This window comes from Vicugna pacos, chromosome 3, assembly GCF_048564905.1.
Source record: "Vicugna pacos chromosome 3, VicPac4, whole genome shotgun sequence".
NCBI classification, from domain to species: Eukaryota; Metazoa; Chordata; class Mammalia; order Artiodactyla; family Camelidae; genus Vicugna; species Vicugna pacos.
In genome coordinates, this window is record NC_132989.1 from 8,712,366 (window position 1) to 8,731,819 (window position 19,454).

Genomic DNA, 19,454 nt, shown 5'->3' on the forward strand with positions numbered 1-19,454 from the left:
GCACTTGAATTATTTCAGACTTTTTTTATTTGTACACATTTATGTAAATACTTTTTTTGTAGCAGTGTTTTAGACTTAGTTCGGGAATTTGATGGGTTCCCACTTTCCCTCCCCAACACAATACATATCATTATTCAGACAGCTTAGATAACATTCTGTTGATCCCTGTCAAATAGTCAAAGTATGAAATTTTGGAGTTACTGCATTTGAAATTCTTTAGCTCAAATCACTGAAGTCTCTGTTTTAAAATAATCCCTAGTCTTATTATTTTGCTTCATTTTTAATATCTTTTAGCGACAGTGATGAGGAAAAGAAAGCGAGAAGAGGCAGATCTCCCAAAGGTGAATTCAAAGATGAAGAGGAGACTGTGACGACAAAGCATATCCACATCACACAGGCCACAGAGACAACCACCACAAGACACAAACGCACAGCAAATCCCTCCAAAACCATTGATCTTGGAGCAGCAGCACATTACACGGGGGAAAAAGCCAGTCCAGATCAGAATGCTTCAACCCATACACCTCAGTCTTCCGTCAAGGTGGGAGTGGCATGAGTTTACCCATTGTACACGGTTTTATTCTTATAAGTTACTTTTGAGAATTACTGCATTTAGTAGGCTTGGGGCATTTCTGGGTAGTCATATTAATTATAGATCATCTGGCTTGTATGACTTAGTCATTCATAATAAGAAATCTCTTCGGAGGAAGAAGCCTGTCCGATTGCTGAATGATTGTCTATGCACTTTCTGTGAAAGTAGGAATGCACCCTTGGTTCATTTGGGAAAGGTTGTGAATCAGAGTGTAGTGCATCTTCTCCTTCTAGACAGCACTGCTGGTACCAAGCACAGTGAGATTCGCTAAGGAAGACATGGGAGTGCTTGGAAGTTGTAAGAAATGACAAAAGAGGACCGAGTAGATACACAGGGGCAACAGTCTTGTTTAACAGAGATGGTGCCTGTGAAGGGAGGCGTCTTTGCCTCGTGGTCACCCCTGATAGGGAGCAGCACTGCCTCTTGTACCCCTTCTTCATTTGTTTTCTATTCACCACAGAGATGGAATTCACTAATGCTGCTGGATACCTGGCTGCAAGCTAGTCTTTTGGACAGAAATCTGCCAAAGAGGGAGATTTACCCCGAAAGGCTAAGTTTGTCACTCTCTCCCCACCAGTGTTCACCCAGCTTGTGTCATTGCATCAAATGTAGCTGAAAGCTAGGGAGAGTATTTTTCTAATATATCTTGCAAATTGTAGTTGACTCTAAAAATAAAGCTAGTTTTACTTAGTGGCAAGAACTGTGTGAACTTTTGCCAGGTACCTTCTGGTATATGATTTTACCCATATTGTGCTCTTTTTAGTTTTGATGAAAACCTCAAAATTATAACTCAGCTTTAGTTGTAGTTAAAGAGGAGAAATGGCTCTGTTATTTCTTTGTGGTCTCAGCTGTCCCCAGCTGTGCATACATTAGCTTACTGATGACTGTCTAAGATCTATAGTCATAGTTAAACCGAAATACATGATGACTGTTACATGGAGAATTCATTTCAGGTTTCATGAGGAAAAGCATCCAAACTATATTTTTTTTAACAATAAACTGAGACTTTTGTATCCTAAAGGATTTTAAATGTCAGTTTGTAGTACAGCCTGAATGCATGTCACTGCCATAAATATTTTATATTTGTAGTGTAAGCTTTTTGATTTTGTTTTCTCTACCAAAATATGTCTAGGACAGTGAAGTTCTTAAAAAGTTACTCAACTACTTCAGATTTGTTTAAATCTCAAGGCCTTTTTAAACCACAGTATATGTAGTGTTTTAATTTTCAAAGCTCAAATTAACATGCCTGGGAACTTAGTGTTCCCCTATTGCCTAGTTCTGTCCTAATTTAGTGTGTATATTTTGAATATACAGGACTTATGTATAAGGGTGCTTAGGACATGGAGAAGAGAAAAATCATATTACAATTCTAGCCCCACAAGTTTGTTTGGGAACTAAATATGAAACTGATGTCAAGGTATATCAAACAACATAGAATTATACTAACACGTATACAAACAGTAAGTGGTGTTGAAATTCAGAGAATTGTAGAATTCTAGAGCTGGATAGGATCTTGGCCTCTAATCCCGTGGATCTCAGACCTCCTTATGCATTGGAATTATCGAGGGAACTTTGTAAGACTGTATAGGCCAGGATCCCACCCTGAACAATCATGATTCAATATGTTGTGATGCAGCTGGGCATATATATTTTTTAATGCTTCTTAAATGATTCTGATACATGGCGTTAAGATTTGAGTGAAGTATGTTTTTCAGAGTGAAATGCAGTAAGAAATGAGAAGGTGACCCAGAAGAAGTGGCTGTGCCTAATCTCTGATCTCAGAAAAGAAATGAGTTAGGGAAGAGAGAAGCGTGGGTGTGAGGGACTTTCACAGGGGTAGGAATAGAATTACTTAAAAATACTATCTTCTCCATAAAGAGGCAAGATTTCAAGAGCACTTCTCTTTTTTTCAGAAGATGAAATCTACCTTTATTAAGATAATTACAGGTATCTGTAATCTAAGTTGAAAATTAGAGATGAGTAGAGCAGTTTTAGATAAGATAGTAGAACTTTGTTTTCTAAGCTTGTTAGTTCTGTGTGTTTTCAGACTTCAGTGCCTAGCAGCAAGACATCTGGTGACCTTGTTGATCTGTTCGATGGCACCAGCCAATCAACAGGTAAGCTCCCACACTGGCTTTTTTCTTTTCAGTAACCTTGGTTAAAGAGTAATTTTTTAAAAGCCAAATAAAAGATGGAATAAAATTTTTTTTGTTTTGCATTAGAGTTATTTTTAATGTGAAATTAGTGAGCCTTGAGCACTATTGGGAAGGAATTGTTTAATTGCCTAAAATAAAGAAGACAAGCACTTAAATATTTGATAACTCACTAATCTCTTTCTCTCTCCTTAATTTCTGTAGCACTGAGTATTTGGGGTCCTTTGCTTTCTCTGTTAGCAGACTCTACTCCTCTGGCCATTCACTGTCTTTCCCTAAATCTTAATTCTGGCTCTTGAATCAGCCATGCCTAGGGTTCATTTAAGGTTTTCATTCATTCAGTAATCATTTATTGAACCAGACACTGCCTGGGTGCTGGAAATATAATGCTTAGTAAAACACAGTCCTTGCCCTTATGGGAAAGTCAAGTGGAAAAAATAATCATTAATCAGAGTCACAAATAGTTACCTAGTTACAAACATGCAGAGTGCTTTGGAGGAAAGGGGCATTCTATGAAAATGTATAACTATTTCCCTGATAAAGAGGGCTGCAGCAAAAGAATAGTCCATTCAAGATTTTCTCGAGATCTTCTCACAGAGAAGATTAATGATTTCTTCAGTTTGATTTCCAATATGTGCTAGATTTTATCTGAGTAATTCCCTGTAAATTGTTTTCAAGGAAGGTTATATTTTAGGTTGCATTTGATGATCACGGAGTTCTAAGAAACCGTGCTGAGTCAAAACAGCTTAAGAAATACAACTTCCATTTAAAGACAGCCTTTCATAATCTGTTTTAAAAAGTTCATTTCACATTAAAATGTAAATGGTGAGATTGGCATATAGGTAATGTCAAAAGTAAATCTCTTGTTTCTAGTTGTGTGTAATGATTTTCAAAACAATTGTTTTAAAATTTAAATTAGTGTTTAAGTAGACATTTATGATGGGAGTTACTTTTCATTGATAGTTTAGTACATGTAACTAATAAGTCTCCTGTTTTCTCCTTCTGCTTGTCTACTACCATAAAATTAATTCTTGGACTGGATGTGAACTTAGGACATCTGGTTCAGCCTAGTTTCTGAGATTCTTCAATTCTTGTTCTCTCTTTTCTGTAACTGTAACTGTTCCTAAAATTATTCCTTAACCTCGAACTCTTATGCTCAAGGTTACAAACAACTACATTAGTTTTTTTTGTTTTTGTTTTTTTTAACAATTTGTGTGTTGTCTTTTTGTAGGTTGAACAATTTAACTGTGGTATTAACTGCTAGTTAGCATATAGTCATATAATACAGACTTAGTGTCACAGAATGTCAACTATTTTGGACTCCCTGGCATGAACTATTAAAGAGCTCTTTTCATGCATCTGCAGAAAGTTTTAATGGAGCAATCAGAGAAGAATTAACTAGGAAGATCAGATGAGTGAATGTAACTTTTTTCTTGGTGTTACCAAGATTGCTTTGAACAGAGAGAATTATTAAATACCAACATTCTTCCTTTGCTTGGTAGGAAACATTTGAGTGGTTTTTCTTCAGTACAAACAGTAGATTAACTAATTAAATAGAAGTAGGAATTAATATTAATACAGTAATTGAGATGAAATCTGGAAGGTTTCTTGCCCTTTTTAAAATCTTAATATTTTCTTAAAAAAAAACAAAACTGAATGTGAGTTGACATCATTATTTTTCAAAGTTCTTTCCTATTTGAAACAGTATGTTTAACCAGTATATGCAGAACCCCCTCCAATCAGTAACGTAAATTTCATTACCCTGAATCTCTATTTAAATATTTTAGTAATGTATTTTAAATTGAACTGAGCACTGGAAAAAAATTGGATATTAAATCTCTAGCACTTACATGTGAGAAAGCCTAAGAACCTACCCTATTAGCATTGCAGTTTGGTGCCGAGTGGGTGTCGTTTACCAGATGTGCCTGTATTCATAGTAGTGCCATCATGCAAGGAATACGGGCATGAACTATAAACCTAAGCAGCTATGGCTTCCGTACTACTCGCCAGATAAATGTCTCCTTGGAGAAAGTACTCAGGTTTTCTTTTTTTTATGTGTTACTATGTCCTCGTTGTTAGCATCTTCAGAAGTATATGTAATAAAATCATTGTAGAATGTCAACCAAGTTTAAAAATACACATACCACTCATCAAGACCTACTGAGACTGTCTTGAATGCCCTACTCGGGTGATGTTCTTTTAAAATCTGTACTCAGATGATATTTTGCTGGCTTTTACATATGGTACATATCTACCTAAGTAAACATTTTTTAATAATAAAGTATCTGGAAAATAAGCCTATTATAAATAGAATGCCATAAACCATTCCATTTCACTTTTTACTATATCTCATCCTAAAAGTTTACATTGTCTCCTTTGTCCCTACATGAGTTCTTTCTAGTACAGTGAATGAGATTGAAGAGAAAATACAAATAGATGTTACTTGACTTGCAGTATGTTTTGAATTTTTAATTAAAAATTTTTTTAAAGTTTAAAGTAGATTAAATAAAAAATGTGCATCACATTTACATTTGAATCTGTTGCCCTGTACCCAGTAATCACTGAGGTTAGTTGAGGATATTTACAAGGATAGGAACCACCTTGTTACATCTTCAATAAACCAACTTACGTATTAGAATTTTCATGGAAGTTGTCTCTAGTTTAAGCCAATTTTACTAAAAATAAAATGTTGTACCATATTCTCTTTTCACTAATTAAAAATAATGCATTCTCATTTTAGAAATTTTATGGAAAACAAATGATTCACCATAACTTAGATGCATAAAGTTAACTATTAATAATTTTGATAAATACTTTTTTTTTTTTAACATTGTCTATATATTCAGTCAGTATATTTAAGCATTTATGTTGCAGATCTTTTTCAGGCTTCTAAGTAAGGATTTTTGTCAGGACGGGGGGTAAACTGCTTTTCACCTAAAATCTCATGACCATTTCCTTATGACAGTTGGTATTTTACGGACCTTTTAATTGCTTTATAATCTTAACATTGTATAAATATGCTGTAATTTATTTGATCAGTCTCTTATTTTTTGGACATCAAGTTTTGTTTTGTTTCCAAACTTTTATTATAAAGTAGCAAAATAGCATCTTTCAAATTCTTCCAGTCTGGTAAGGAGAAAGTGGATTTCATTTTATTTTGCATTTATTTGATTACTGAGTTTGACTACTTTTCATGCTTTTATATGCCAGTCGTAACTTGTCTATTCATGCCCTTTGTCCTTTTTTTTTTAAATTGGAGCTGTTTATCCTTATTGAGTTTTTTTTTTAACTTATATTAGTTCTTTGTCATATATTTGCAATTTTTTTGCATTTTTGTCATTTCTTTTAATTTGTATTTATTAGAATTCTTCATGCAAAAGTTTTTCGTAATATAATATAGATTAAATTCTTTTGTTGAAGAAAACTTCCTTTTGGAGTTAAAGCACTGCCTTGTACAGCTATATTTTTCCTGTTCACTGTATTGCTTTGGAAAGTACATGTTCCCAGCTGGTGATTGTAAATAACCTCCTTGCTCCCCTAAAAAGGCAGATGGAAATGGTTCATTTATAATGACAGTTCTCATGTGGGAATCTTGAAGGATAGCTCTTGTTGTGAAATTTAGCAGTCTTCCACATGCAGCAATTTTTGGTAGATTCTTTTATTTAAATTCCCTTAGATAGAAGTTATCTGGAAAATGCTCAAGTATAGAAAATTTCTGTTGAATTTAAGGCGTTGGTATGAATAGCATGCATATAGGTATGGATAGTCCCTTCTAGGAGAGAAACTTCCTAAATGAAATAAAGTGATTTTTAATTTCTGAGGTGGTTTTCAGAGTTGAAGATCACATTGCGTAAAATACAAGTAGAAGCATAACCCGTGGCACTTGCAAAGACAGAGAAGAGTTAAATTCTTTTTAAGGAAAGGTGGCTTCTATCTGTAACATACTTAAGTGTGTTTCCACACTTTTACTTCCTTTGTTCTTAAAGTAGTTATGTTTGAAATCAAACTCCCTGTAATACAGATGGAGAGATGAGTAGTATTTGCTATAGACAACTTAAGAACACAGTATAATTTCAGTTCAGGTGTTAGAAGGTAGAGCAATAAAATAACTAAAAAGACCATTATTTGAAATATTAAATTAAGGATATGCCAGAAATAAAATATCTCACCCAGCTTGAAGATGGAATTCACAAGTATTCAGTGCTTTTATCCACAGCTTGAGTTTTCTTTGTAGCCCAGCATGGATAAGATTAGAAAATCCCTAACTTGTGTGGCATAATAAATTACATATTGATGTTTATTCACCACTTGGATGAAGAAAATGAAAATAATCCCCAATTTTCAAATCCCTTAACGTTATAATAAAAGATTAACTATCAGTCTGTTACCTAATAGGAATCTTTGATCAATATTTTTAACATGAAGGAATATTACAGAAGACAAACTTACGAAGATTAAGTAACAACTGTTTGTAAGATTCGTTTTCCTGCTAGACCTTATAAATATACGTGCTTGTTAGTATAGTTTAAAAATACAGCTCACTGATGTTTTGTACCCCTCGTCACATTTTATCCTGACACATGTATGTACCTTTAAAGAAGACGAAAACAAATGACTGTGATATTTTCCTTGGATAAAGCGAAAGAGTAGACGTATGAGCTGTAGTGTTGGTAGAAGTAGAGAACTTTGGCCTTGGTGGAAGTTCATGGTGAGTGAGGATATATGTGAATATGTGCATCTGCAATGAGGTGAAGGAATGAGGAGTTAGCTATGCCTGATGATAGCTGACTATGCTAACTTGCATTAGAAAGAAATACCAGGTACACATGTAAACTGATTTGTTCCTTCTATTCCTGCTGGCCATTTATTAAGAAGGGGAGATGGTTCTAGTTTAATTAACCCAGTTGAGTGTAGCAGATGGGGCAGAATGTCTTGCAGCGATAAGACAATTCAGAAATGGCACCAGATGTTGAAAGCTGTCCCTGGTGGTGTCTGAGTGCAGCCCAGATGTTCCAGTCCCACCTGGCTAGTTTCTAAGCACTGCAGGGTAAGCAGCTGTGATGTAACGTATATAATGTTCACATAACACTAAAAGCACCATAATTGAACTGCCGCTCTAAATTTCTAAGGTTGTGACTCTTAAGAGGTGAAATCTTTAAGGACAAACAAAAATAAGGACAGCTATTTAAGGTTTAGATCCTTTGGCTGTTGCAATGTCAGTGATAATTGAATTGGGAGAAATGTGAAATGGAACATAAAATTTAATATAATGTTACTGTTCAAATTGTAGATAAAAGTAAATATTCTTACCCATGTAGTGTTTACAAATGAAAATTTGTATGAGAATGTGATGTTATGTGCACAGGGATTGATCTGCAGCCTTATGATTTGAATCTCAACTGTTTTAAAAACAGCTGTCTGGAAGTAGCAAAAGCTACTCTCTTTTCATGTATTAATTTTAGCACATCTTTTGCAAGTAGACAATAGAAAAAAAAAAGTCCACCAAAATCATTGCATTCATTTTTCTTCCTATAGCTATTAATCAGTTGCTGTGGCATCTGATTTTTATGTAGATCAACTTCAAGGGGTTTTTTGTTTGTTTTAATTTAAATTTCCACCCTGCTGAAAATTTGCCACCTTTTCTTTTTCTCTCTAGTTTTTTGGTTTTGCTTGTTTATTGTGTCCCATTTGAGAGAAAACTGCAAAACATTGTAACATTTTCCCCCTAAAATACTTCAGTGTATATCTCCTTACAACAAGGACATTTCATAATTACAATATAATTATCATTCTTGGGAATTTTAACATTAAAACAGTATTACTGCATAATACACAGACCATATTCAAATTTCCCTGATGTCTCAATTATGTGATTTCAGGATAGCACTTTTTTAAATACCCAGCATCCACATTCCATCCAGGGATCACATATTTCATTAACTTGTCGTGTTTCTTCAGGCTTCTTTAGTCTGGAGTAGTCCCAGTCTTTTTTGTCTTTTATGATGACAGTTTCTGAAGAGTCTTGAGAGTTGTTTTGCAGAATGTCGCTCAATTTGTATTTGTCTGATTCATTCCTCATGATTAGATTCAGTTTAAATATTTTTGGCAGGAATTTTTACATGGGTGATGACCTCCTTTTCAGTCCCTTACATTAGAAGGCCTATAAGTACTATTTTGTCTGATTATTAGTGACATTAAGTTTGAGCCCTTGTTTAAGGTGGTATCCATCTAATTTTTGCAGTGTAAAATCACTTTATCCCCCTTTATAAGTAATGTGTGGAGTGATGATTTGAGATTGTATGACTATCTTATTCCCCAGCAACATTTCACCCAGATTTTAGTATCCATTGAAGATTCTTGTAAAGAGCATAATTAGCCATATAAACTGCATGCCCACATTATGTTCGTGAAGTGTAAGTGAGGAATATAACTTTGACAACAGTCATATGTCAGTATTCTTACCAGACATAGAATTGAGGGATGTAAGAGATTCTGTGGTAGCTTGAAGGGAACATGGTGACATGGAAAGCTAGATCAGCAAAGTAGGTTTCAGATGGGTCTCAGGGGCTCATTAATAATATTGGATATTTTTTAAAGTGTGGTGCAAAAAATGGCTTCCTGAAATTACTATCAGTTGTTCTGTGGTTCTAACAGTTTAACGTTTTCCTCATTACTTAATTTCTAGGAGGATCAACTGATTTATTTGGAGGATTTGCTGACTTTGGCTCAGTGGCTGCATCAGGCAGTTTCCCTTCCCAAGGTATGATACGATTTGATTCGCCAAAAATCTAAGGACAGTGAAAACGTTACCAAAACAAAATAACTCTCCTGCCCCCCCAATCAGTTTCTTTTGGCCATTTTTCTACTTGTAGTATTTATAATTCCTAATTCCCCAAGAATTTATTCACAAGGGTACTTTATTGGGCCAATATCGTGTATGTTCAAAATGAATTAATTTGGTTGCAAACTATTCAGGTACACCTAAATAAAATTGCTCTCATTCATAAGTGACCCTTGTTTAGATTTTTAGGGGAGTAGAAGGGTAGGGATTATGAGTAAGTATAAATCTCATGTTAGTAGAAAGAATATTATGGTTTATGTCTAGTGTATATGATTTTCATGAATGAAATTCAGGGATATTGGGATTGGGCAGACCATCTTACTAAATTCATTTCTTTGTGATTCAGATGTTTTAAGAGAATTTCTATGAAAAATTCCTGAAATTCAATTTGATACATCCTTAATAGTGAACAGTTAAATCTTGGGCAAAAAAAAAACCTTCCTCACTCCGTGTCACATTAGAAATTTAAAAATAACCTATATCTGTTGTTATCACTTCACAATATTTATAAATGTCAAATCATTATGTTATCCACCTGAAACTAATGTTATATGTCCATTATACTCTGAATTAAAAAAAAAACCAACAAGGACTGAGGTGAAGGGCTTATATTTTTCCCCTTTTTTGTTAATATTTTTATCTTACTACCTCTGCCCTTTACTGTCTAACTTTATAAAAGCCTCTGAGCCTCCAGCTTTCTAAAGTTGAGAATAATGCTATTTGTCATCATTCTTTTTAAGGATAGAGTAATGTTTATAGAAGTGTGCAGAATGTGGACTAAGTTTATTATTGTCTTTTAGGTTGTAAAGGGGTTGATTGTAGTGTTTTTTCTATAAAAGCTAGTCATTCTGAACTTTGAGAGATAATACAAAATTTTTAGCTAGAAAAATCATACATGAGGTGAAGCAAGGAGGAAAGATGTAGTCTAACTGAGTTAGTCTTATTAATTTTAAGTAGAGTTATCTATCCCTGTTATGTATTAATTAGATTGAAATTTATATTTAGTAACATCACGTTTAAGTTTGTGAGGATTTAGGAAGAAGGGTGCATAGATTTTAATGTAATTTGGGGTTATTTTGACAGCTTGTATAAATTCCAAGTATTTCCCAGAAACCAAAATTGTGAAGTAGTGAACTGCTTCATTTTAGAAGTGTGGTTATGCCTTCTAAGGGTTAATAACCTTACTTTGGGCAAATCAAAGTAGAGGATAAACATTGCCCTAATTTTACAGACTGCCTGTGTAATTCTCAAAGTTTTTATGTGTATAAAACTGCCTGCTTTGCAAATAATTCAAATATGTTAATGTGGCTAAGTGATACTGGATCTCTTCATCTGTATGCACGTGATTAATATAACTTGATCTCCATTACGCAAGGGACTGAAACTGTTGCAACAATGATTAATCATTTCTGAACAATATATCCCCGACTAGAAATCCCTTCCACCCATGATTAATCATCTCAGATAAAGTTTTCACATGGGGCAACACATTTTGCCCCAGTTTCCATTCTTACTCTGTTTTATAGCTCAAGCAAATAGAAAATCAGCAGAAAGTTTACCTTTATCAAGCAGTCTTTAAATTATTTAATATATAAAACTAACTGTAAATTCTTAATTCAGTCTCTTTTGTAAAGATCAGAGACATGTTTTAGTAAAACGGTGAGGAGTGAATATTAGCCCAGTTCTTGCATTAAATTGTTGGTAGAGCTTGGGGTTTCTACGTGAATTATTTTCTTTTTTGAGGGTACTTACATTGTAATATGATAATAGAAGCATATAATCTTAAAGACAAATATTACTGTTCTCTTTTGATATTTAGCATAATGAGACACAGGATTACAGTGGTTGGTTACCTTTTAGGCTAGACAAAAATGTATTTCCAAGTTGTGAATGAACATGGAGTGCAAAGAAATAGTGTTAATTAACCTGAAGATATGTACTGTTCGCTTTCAGATGACAGTTTATATGTAGCTTTCACCTTTGCTTTTTTTCAACTCCATTAATTCATATTTATCTGCTTATCCTGTTCTTAAAGAAAAGTTTATTTACTTAATATAGCTTAGTTTTTAAAAAAAAATTCTAAGTATCACTTGCCTTTATATTTATTGTGTTCCAAATAGTTAATATTATGTATGCAGAATTTCTAGAAGCTTGACTTACACTTTTATATGACATACCTAAAGGAGAGAAAGTGTGATGCTTTGGCTCTCCCTTGTCTTTTCACAATTAATTCAAAATAACAATAAGAAACCTTAAATGGCACTTACTATATATTATTTAATCTTCACAACTTAGGTTTTTTAAAAAGTAAGGCACAGAGAGGTTTAAGTAGGGACACAAAATCAGTAGGGACAAAATCCATGCTCTTAAAATACTTCAGTCTATTAATTAACCTATCATCAATTTTTGTATTGAATGCATTAAATCTTAAACTAGTTATACTTTGAAGCATAGTGATAATTTTCTTTTTTTACATAATAGCTTGAGTTCCTCTCTTAAACTATACCCTGCTCTTCACTTAAATGGATTGAACAGTCCCATTTGAAGCCAGCAATGTACTAAGATTATATATCATTGCTGTCTGTAGGCCTTGTGTTACCAGTGGAACATGGCCAAATGGGTGAGAACTTCTTACAGAAATTTACTAATCCTACTCTTAATTTTATTGAGTTTTTCCCTCCATTTTTTAAAATGAATTTGGGATTTTATTTACATGAGATGGTATAAATCAGTTTGATTTCTCTTTGAACCTTTCCAAATAATGAGTGAACAGAATGAGTTGAATTCTCTGATTTTACTGAGTTACTCCTTCATGAGGATTCTGGATCTCCCAGCAAAAAGTTTATCCAGTTCAGTTTTCTTCTTGTTTTTTGGGGTCTCAGGCTAGTTCACATTTGTTAAGCTAGAAACATATTTGACGTGCAAACTTATGTTGAAGGGAAGTTTTGATTGTAATCTTCATGTGTCACTTTCAACGCCAAGAAATGAATTTCACTTTATATGTGGAAGTTTTATTTTTTTTCTTTGCCACCTTGTTAACACTCGTGGAATATTCATGAGAAAGAATATTGTCCAGATGGAGATGGTACCTGCAGATGTTAATCTGGATGGACACAGATCAGCTCTAATTTGTTTCAGTTGGTAGATTGTTGTATTTGCTCTGTGCATTTCAGAAGCTTTTGTACACTTAACGTTCTTCTTTCTCAGTAACAGCAACAAGTGGGAATGGAGACTTTGGAGACTGGAGTGCCTTCAACCAAGCCCCATCAGGCCCTGTCGCTGCCAGTGGTGAGCTCTTTGGCAGTGCCTCACAGCCGGCCGTAGAACTTGTCAGTGGCTCACAACCAGCATTAGGCCCACCTCCAGCTGCCTCAAATTCGTCAGACCTATTTGATCTTATGGGCTCTTCCCAGGCAGCCATGACATCCTCCCAGAGTATGAATTTCTCTATGATGAGCACTAATGCTGTAGGGCTGGGTTTGCCCATGTCAAGATCACAGGTAAGTTGTCTGCTTCCCTTGGAAATTGTAATTTATAATCTTTGATGTGCTCTAATTAAGGCAGATTAGCATAATACAGAAAAATAAGCACATTGCATTTAACTTATTATGCCCTTTTCCCTGGTATGGTCATTTGGGTTCTCCAGGGCAAAGCCTTCTCCCCCATCCTGCAGTCCATGCAAAGCCAAGCATGGTGCCTTGCACGGAGGAGGCATTTGCTAAAAACTTATTGAATAAATAAACAAATTAATAGTTTAAAAAATTGTTTTTAAGAGGAAGGAATAGAGATACATTGCTAATATAGAAAATTATTCTCTAAAATAATGAATGTTCTTTTCTATTATAGGCCTGCTTTACATTATATGATGTTTATACAGGCTCTCCTTTCAACTCATTTTCAAAAAGAAAACTATATGGGAACTTTTAATAATTAAATCTGAATTACCTAATACTAGCTGAGAATTCGAGCAAATGCAGGGTGTCAGATTCTGTGTCTGGGCTGTACCAGGAACTTGCTATTTTTGACTGATGCTGTTCGGAATATTTGTTTATGATGCTAGTTACTCATTTTAATGTGTAGATTCTCCTCTTTTGTGTGTTAGGATGAAGGAAGAGAAGAAAGAAGCAGAAAGGTGATCTGTATAACAGATATTAGACCTAACATTAAGAAAAAGGCCATGAAAGGTGTGGTGGGTATAGCTCAGTGGTAGAGTGCCTGCTTAGCATGCACGAGGTCCTGGGTTCAATCCCCAGTACCTCCACTAAGAAATAATAAAATAAATAAACCTAATTACCTCCCCCCCCACACATACACACACACAAATTAAAACAAAGGAAAAGGCTACACCAGTACCACTAAATTAAATCATGCATCACTGAACAAGCCCGAGCCAGTTTATTCTTTGAATTTCTTTCCTACGATCTAAGCAGAAAGCCATTCTACTTATTTGTAATCTTAATTGCAACTATGTTGTGATTCTTTGCATTGGTACATTTTTAATTATTCCTCCTATTCCTCTTCTTTCCCCTTTTTCTATCCTTATCACAGTTGTCCTGGTAGTAACTGCCAGGCACCTCTGCTTCTTTCTCCTGAATTTCTCCTTTCTCCTGAATTGGTCCACATTATGTCAAGTTCTCACTAGTGTTGCTCACTTCAGACGGATTAGGGATATGTCAGTCAGGATATGTGAAATACAATTTGCTATTTTGATGGTTTTGCCTTTTATAACATGAGAAATCTTACCCTGTATTCCATCTTGTGAGAATAAATTTCCACTTGTATATTTCCTTAAAGCTGTACTCACCTCAAGTTGGTAGTTGCCCTGGGATGGTGGCTTCTAGACTTGGAGTGATGGGAGGATAATTGTTAGTGTGATAGGTTAGTTTTTTTCCTCACCCCCAACATGATTTGAACTTCAGAGGAACATTTTCCGGAGGCTAGTGATTCAGGATACTGAAGACCTTAGCATCAAACATTTGTGGTTCTTTTTGGCTTCAAGAGTTTATTATGAAATCTAATATGTATTTGGAGTTACTGATTAAACTGACATGTGATAATCTTTTTAGAGCAGATGCTTAATTTTTAGAACATTTTTCTATTTTCCAGCCTTTGCAAAATGTTAACACAGGGCTGCAGAAGCCTAATCCTCTCTATAATCAGAATACAGATATGGTCCAGAAGTCAGTCAGCAAAACCCTGCCCTCTACTTGGTCTGACCCCAGTGTAAACATCAGCCTAGACAACTTACTACCTGGTATGCAGCCTTCCAAACCCCAGCAGCCATCGCTGAATACAATGATTCAACAACAGAGTAAGTTACCACAGGAGCCCCACTCCCTTGTGTACTTGTACTCTCTTGCGCTATGCCAGGACTGCTTCAAGCCCTAAAATAAAAATCCTTAGGGCAGATTGTACTGAAAGCAACTGTGTGTGAATTACTTTGTATTCTATTCTTGGCATGATAACATTTACTATATTGTGATGAGTTTGGGGAGCCTGATCACTAAAATTAAACAATTTTTGTAGAACAGCTTTTTAATAGAGGCAAATATGTCAAGGAATCAAAAACTGTCTAAACTCCATAATCCAGGTATAATCACCATTAATTCATATTTCTTTCCGTCTTTTTTAACCACATTTTTAATATTTGAGATCATTCTGTCTATATTTTGTTTCTTGTTATTCTCATTCAACATTATTTTTCCTGTGTTGAATATTCTTAACAAAATATGATTTTTGGATCTTTCTAGTTATTCATCATATCAGTGTACAATTCCTTGTTATTGGTTATTTCCAGCTTTTTCCTATTATAAATAACTCCATGGTTTTGTATAAGTCTTTCTAGTTGTGATTTTTTTTCCTTAATATAATGTCCTAAAAATAGAATGAGTCAAAGGATACAAACTTTTTAAGGTTTTTGATACAGATAGCTCTTGACAACTTGTTAGGTCGGATTGAATAATAGATTTTATAGAAATAATTTTAACGTGCCTCATGTTTTCTCCAGCCCACTCTCACTATTTCTACATCTTTGGAAACCAGAGCTAACATAACAGCCACTGAATGTTTCTCAAGAGTAAACAACCCAAGTTAATTGACTTCTCTTATAAAGTCACTGTAAAGTAATTTTATTGGGGGTTCCAAGTATTAATAGTTAGGAAGATTGTATTATTTTTGCTCTACGAATCTAAGAATTCAGTGTAGTAAAATTCTTTTGTCTTTTTTCTTCTGGTAGATATGCAGCAGCCTATGAATGTGATGACCCAAAGTTTTGGAGCTGTGAACCTCAGTTCTCCATCAAACATGCTTCCTGTCCGGCCCCAAACTAACCCTTTGTTGGGAGGACCCATGCCTATGAGCATGCCCAGTGTGATGACTGGCTCCATGGGAATGGCCCCTCTTGGAAATAGTCCGCTAATGAACCAGAGCATGATGGGCATGAACATGAACATAGGGATGTCAGCTGCTGGGATGGGCCTGACAGGCACAATGGGAGTGGGCATGCCCAACCTAGCCATGGCTTCTGGAACTGTGCAACCCAAGCAAGATGCCTTTGCAAATTTCGCCAACTTTAGCAAATAAGAGATTATAAAGGAGCAGATTGAATGAAGGATTTCTAGTGGTGCAGATAGGTGATGTTGGGATGGAAAATGCTAATGAACTCCTCTTTCTTTTATCAGTTAATTAAAATAAATCTACATTAAGAACCAAAAAGGCTCTTTTATAAAAGTGAAATATCTAGTACTTCAGATGGCCAGGCAAGGGCACTTCAGATGAGGCAGGCAGAATCATTTTTCCCAGTGAGAACAGACCACAGATGGGGTAGTGAGACCGTTGAAAGCCTCTACACATTGAAGAGCCCATTTTAATGTAATTTGTGGGAAGACTAGAATAGGGCTGAATAAATGTGTTTGAATCTCTAATTTTATACTTTTCTTTCCTGAGGAACTTGATTTTTCTGTCCCTGAATCGCCTTGTCACAATTGGGTCTGTTCCTTTACTACCACTCTTGAGTCCATATATGAAATCATTAAAGTTGGATGATCAGTTTTTTATAAAAATATATATTTTTGTCCAAAAAAGGCATACATATGTGATTATGGCTAAATCAAAGGTAACTGGAATGTATATACTTTTGCTAATGTTCCAGCAACACTGCTATTATACTATCCAAATTTTTATTGTAACAAAACTTCTTTAAGCAATTGGTGATAGCTTTGGGACTTCTCCCATATCTTCTGCTATAATTATCTTGTGCAGAACTAGGAAGAACATTTTTTTTTCAGGACTGCTCTATGGTTTCCTTTAAAAGAAAAAAAAACCCTCCAGTTTTTTTGTTTTTAGCAGTCATTACTTTTACATTTTGCAGTGATTAACTTGGCAGGGCTCCTTCAGTGTTTATCCTGGTAGGCACCATGTAACAGTCAGGAAAAGTCAAAAGAGAAAAATATTTATTTTTATTTTTTTGGTACCTTTTCAAAAAATTGAAAAGGTAAAAATCCATTGAAACCTTAAGTTAAATATAAATGTTAGAACTCAACAATGTTGGCTTTTAGATTTTATACAGTATTTGTTTTGGTTTTGAGTGTATATAATGTGGCATTAGCAATATGGTTCCAATAGAGAGGAGTTAAATATATATTATTAAAGGAGACCTGTAGCAGTCAAAGATTTTATTGATTTAATGGAAAATAAAGGAAATTAATTAAAGTGTTTCTGTTTTCCTGCTGTAATTCTGCATTAAGCTCACATGAAAATCTTGATTCTAGAGTTTGGAATGCAAAATTGTTTCACCCTCAAGCTGGGAATATTTTTTAAAATAAATACTATAATATAGGTATCAAATTATTACCTTCCCACTTTTGTGTTGAAATTTTTTTATTAAATTGATGAAATTTTGTTTCCATTGTATTCATAAAGTTCTGTTATACATAACATTAAACTGTTCATTAAAATCAATGTTGAACTGCTTTTTCTTTCATTATGTTAGACATTTGAGACCGTTTGGGGAAAAAATAATTATAATTTGGGCAAAGTAATTTTTATAAATAATTTAAAATTATTTAATGACTTCTCTATTCTTTCCTATCAGATTCTACTGTTAGGGATTAAAAATGAAGCAGTTAAGATATCCTGACCTGCTCCATTCTTGCTAATGTTCCATCTACAACATTTCTAATTAGGCAGAAACTCATGTACTTCAGCTAAGCAGTAATGAAAAGTGATTCATTTGCTGAATAAGAGATGAGAGAGAGTGTAATTAGCTGACTGTGGTTTTTAATCTTTCAACAATTCAATGTGTTTAAATTAGTTTCAAAGAATAGGAGCTTTCAAGTGTTGTTACTTCAGAGCAGTCAAGCCAGGCTCTGGTGGCAGCATGAAGAATATCTTCGGTGATACTTAAAACTCGTAATCTTAAATGAATTTCTTCTTTAAATTGAGGGGTATAGCATCACCTTTTCAAATATAGATGTTCTTAAATAAATATTTTGTTCTAAATTTTTGTGTTTAAAATTTTTTTCCAATAAAATTAAGATTTATCTCTAAAGCATTTTCTGTACTATGCCTTCTGCCAACGTGTCTCTGAGGACAGAAGGGAGCCCCCACCTCAGTTATGACTGCACCTCAACACACAGTTTGGTGTCATTTTTTGTTTCAGAGCCTATGAAAGAACAGAAGAATTACCTCGCTGGGGGTCCGTTCAGTGTAATGATTTGTCTCTGAAGGGTTACAAGTGGCACTTAAAAGGTGTGACTACCCCAAAATAATGTGGAGGTGGCAAGAAAATACTCCCTACTAACCTGTTGGGCTCCCTTTTGCCTACCCTATACCCACATCTTGCTCTTTCAACGGCTTCTCTGTTGTATCTATTTTTCATTTTGCCTAATATTTGGGAGAGGAGGGGAGGAGCTACTGTTCTAGCAATTTACCTGTGATGATGTGTGAACCTCCACTGCCACTCCAGATTCATTTTTTTTCCCTCTTGAAATTTCTTTTTTGCTTCTCTGACACAATCTTCAGGAACCATAAATGTACATAGTGGCCCTGCACAGTACTTGGGATGATGCACATCCTGCTCCTGGTTCGGTGCTAGTCATTAACCAGTTGAGGCCGGTAGTTACATCTAGAGAGAAGGGTTAATACTTTTCTTCTTCTCCAATATTTATGAAACAGTAAATAAAACTTAACTGCCCTAAGCACAGAACACACCTTACGGTAAACAGATTTCTGAAATAAACTGGCTTTGTGTTTCAGCTCTCTGGGGACAGAGCCCTGCACTGAGGAAAGAGCATGGACTTGGAAGCAGACAGATTTCATCCCGCTTCAACCCCCCCCCCCACTACCTGTGTGACACCTTCATTGATTTATCTGACTTCTCCAGGCCCTAATACATTTTTTTCTGAAATGAACTTAAAAATCTGGAAGTGTTGGGTAATAAAATGATGCGTGAGATTCAGTGGCACTGACTGACATGTATATTCTGTAAACGTTTCTCTGCTTCGTTTTCACTCATGAAGATGTGCTGGCATGTCAAGAACTTTGTATGTGCTCCTGTGCCAACCATTTCACATCTCACATCCTGAAAGCGGCGGATAGTTAAAGCCAGACAGACTTACTACCAAGCTGATTTCTAATGGAGGATTTTCCTATCTGTGTTGAGTTCTTCCTTTTTTCAACAGACGGGGAAATTGTCAATGAGCTGTTCTGTGACTGTACTGACTCACTTCTACTTGCCACTTCAGTGCAGGTGTGAGGGAGAGAACGATGAAGGTGTGCTCTCGACCTGCCACACGGATAACCCTCATCAGAATGTCCTTAGCTTTTAGAAGCAGTAAAGATCTTGATTTTTCTATTGACTTCATGCAGT

At 35.0% G+C, this 19,454-nt stretch overlaps 1 protein-coding gene across 3 annotated transcripts in view; it reads left to right on the forward strand.

Annotated features, from left to right (window-relative positions):
• CLINT1 (clathrin interactor 1) overlaps positions 1-17,545 on the forward strand; it is a 54,153-nt gene extending 36,608 nt beyond the window's left edge. For 2 of the 3 annotated variants that reach the window (XM_031673005.2, XM_072953813.1), the window contains exons 7-12: positions 295-541; positions 2,640-2,709; positions 9,431-9,505; positions 12,794-13,086; positions 14,693-14,897; positions 15,822-17,545. In XM_031673005.2, coding sequence (XP_031528865.1) covers positions 295-541; positions 2,640-2,709; positions 9,431-9,505; positions 12,794-13,086; positions 14,693-14,897; positions 15,822-16,168 — 1,237 coding nt within the window. In that variant the 3' untranslated portion in view covers positions 16,169-17,545. The remainder of the gene's footprint in view (positions 1-294; positions 542-2,639; positions 2,710-9,430; positions 9,506-12,793; positions 13,087-14,692; positions 14,898-15,821) is intronic. The other variant, XM_031673006.2, reaches the window with a different exon arrangement.
• Positions 17,546-19,454: the final 1,909 nt, after the last annotated feature.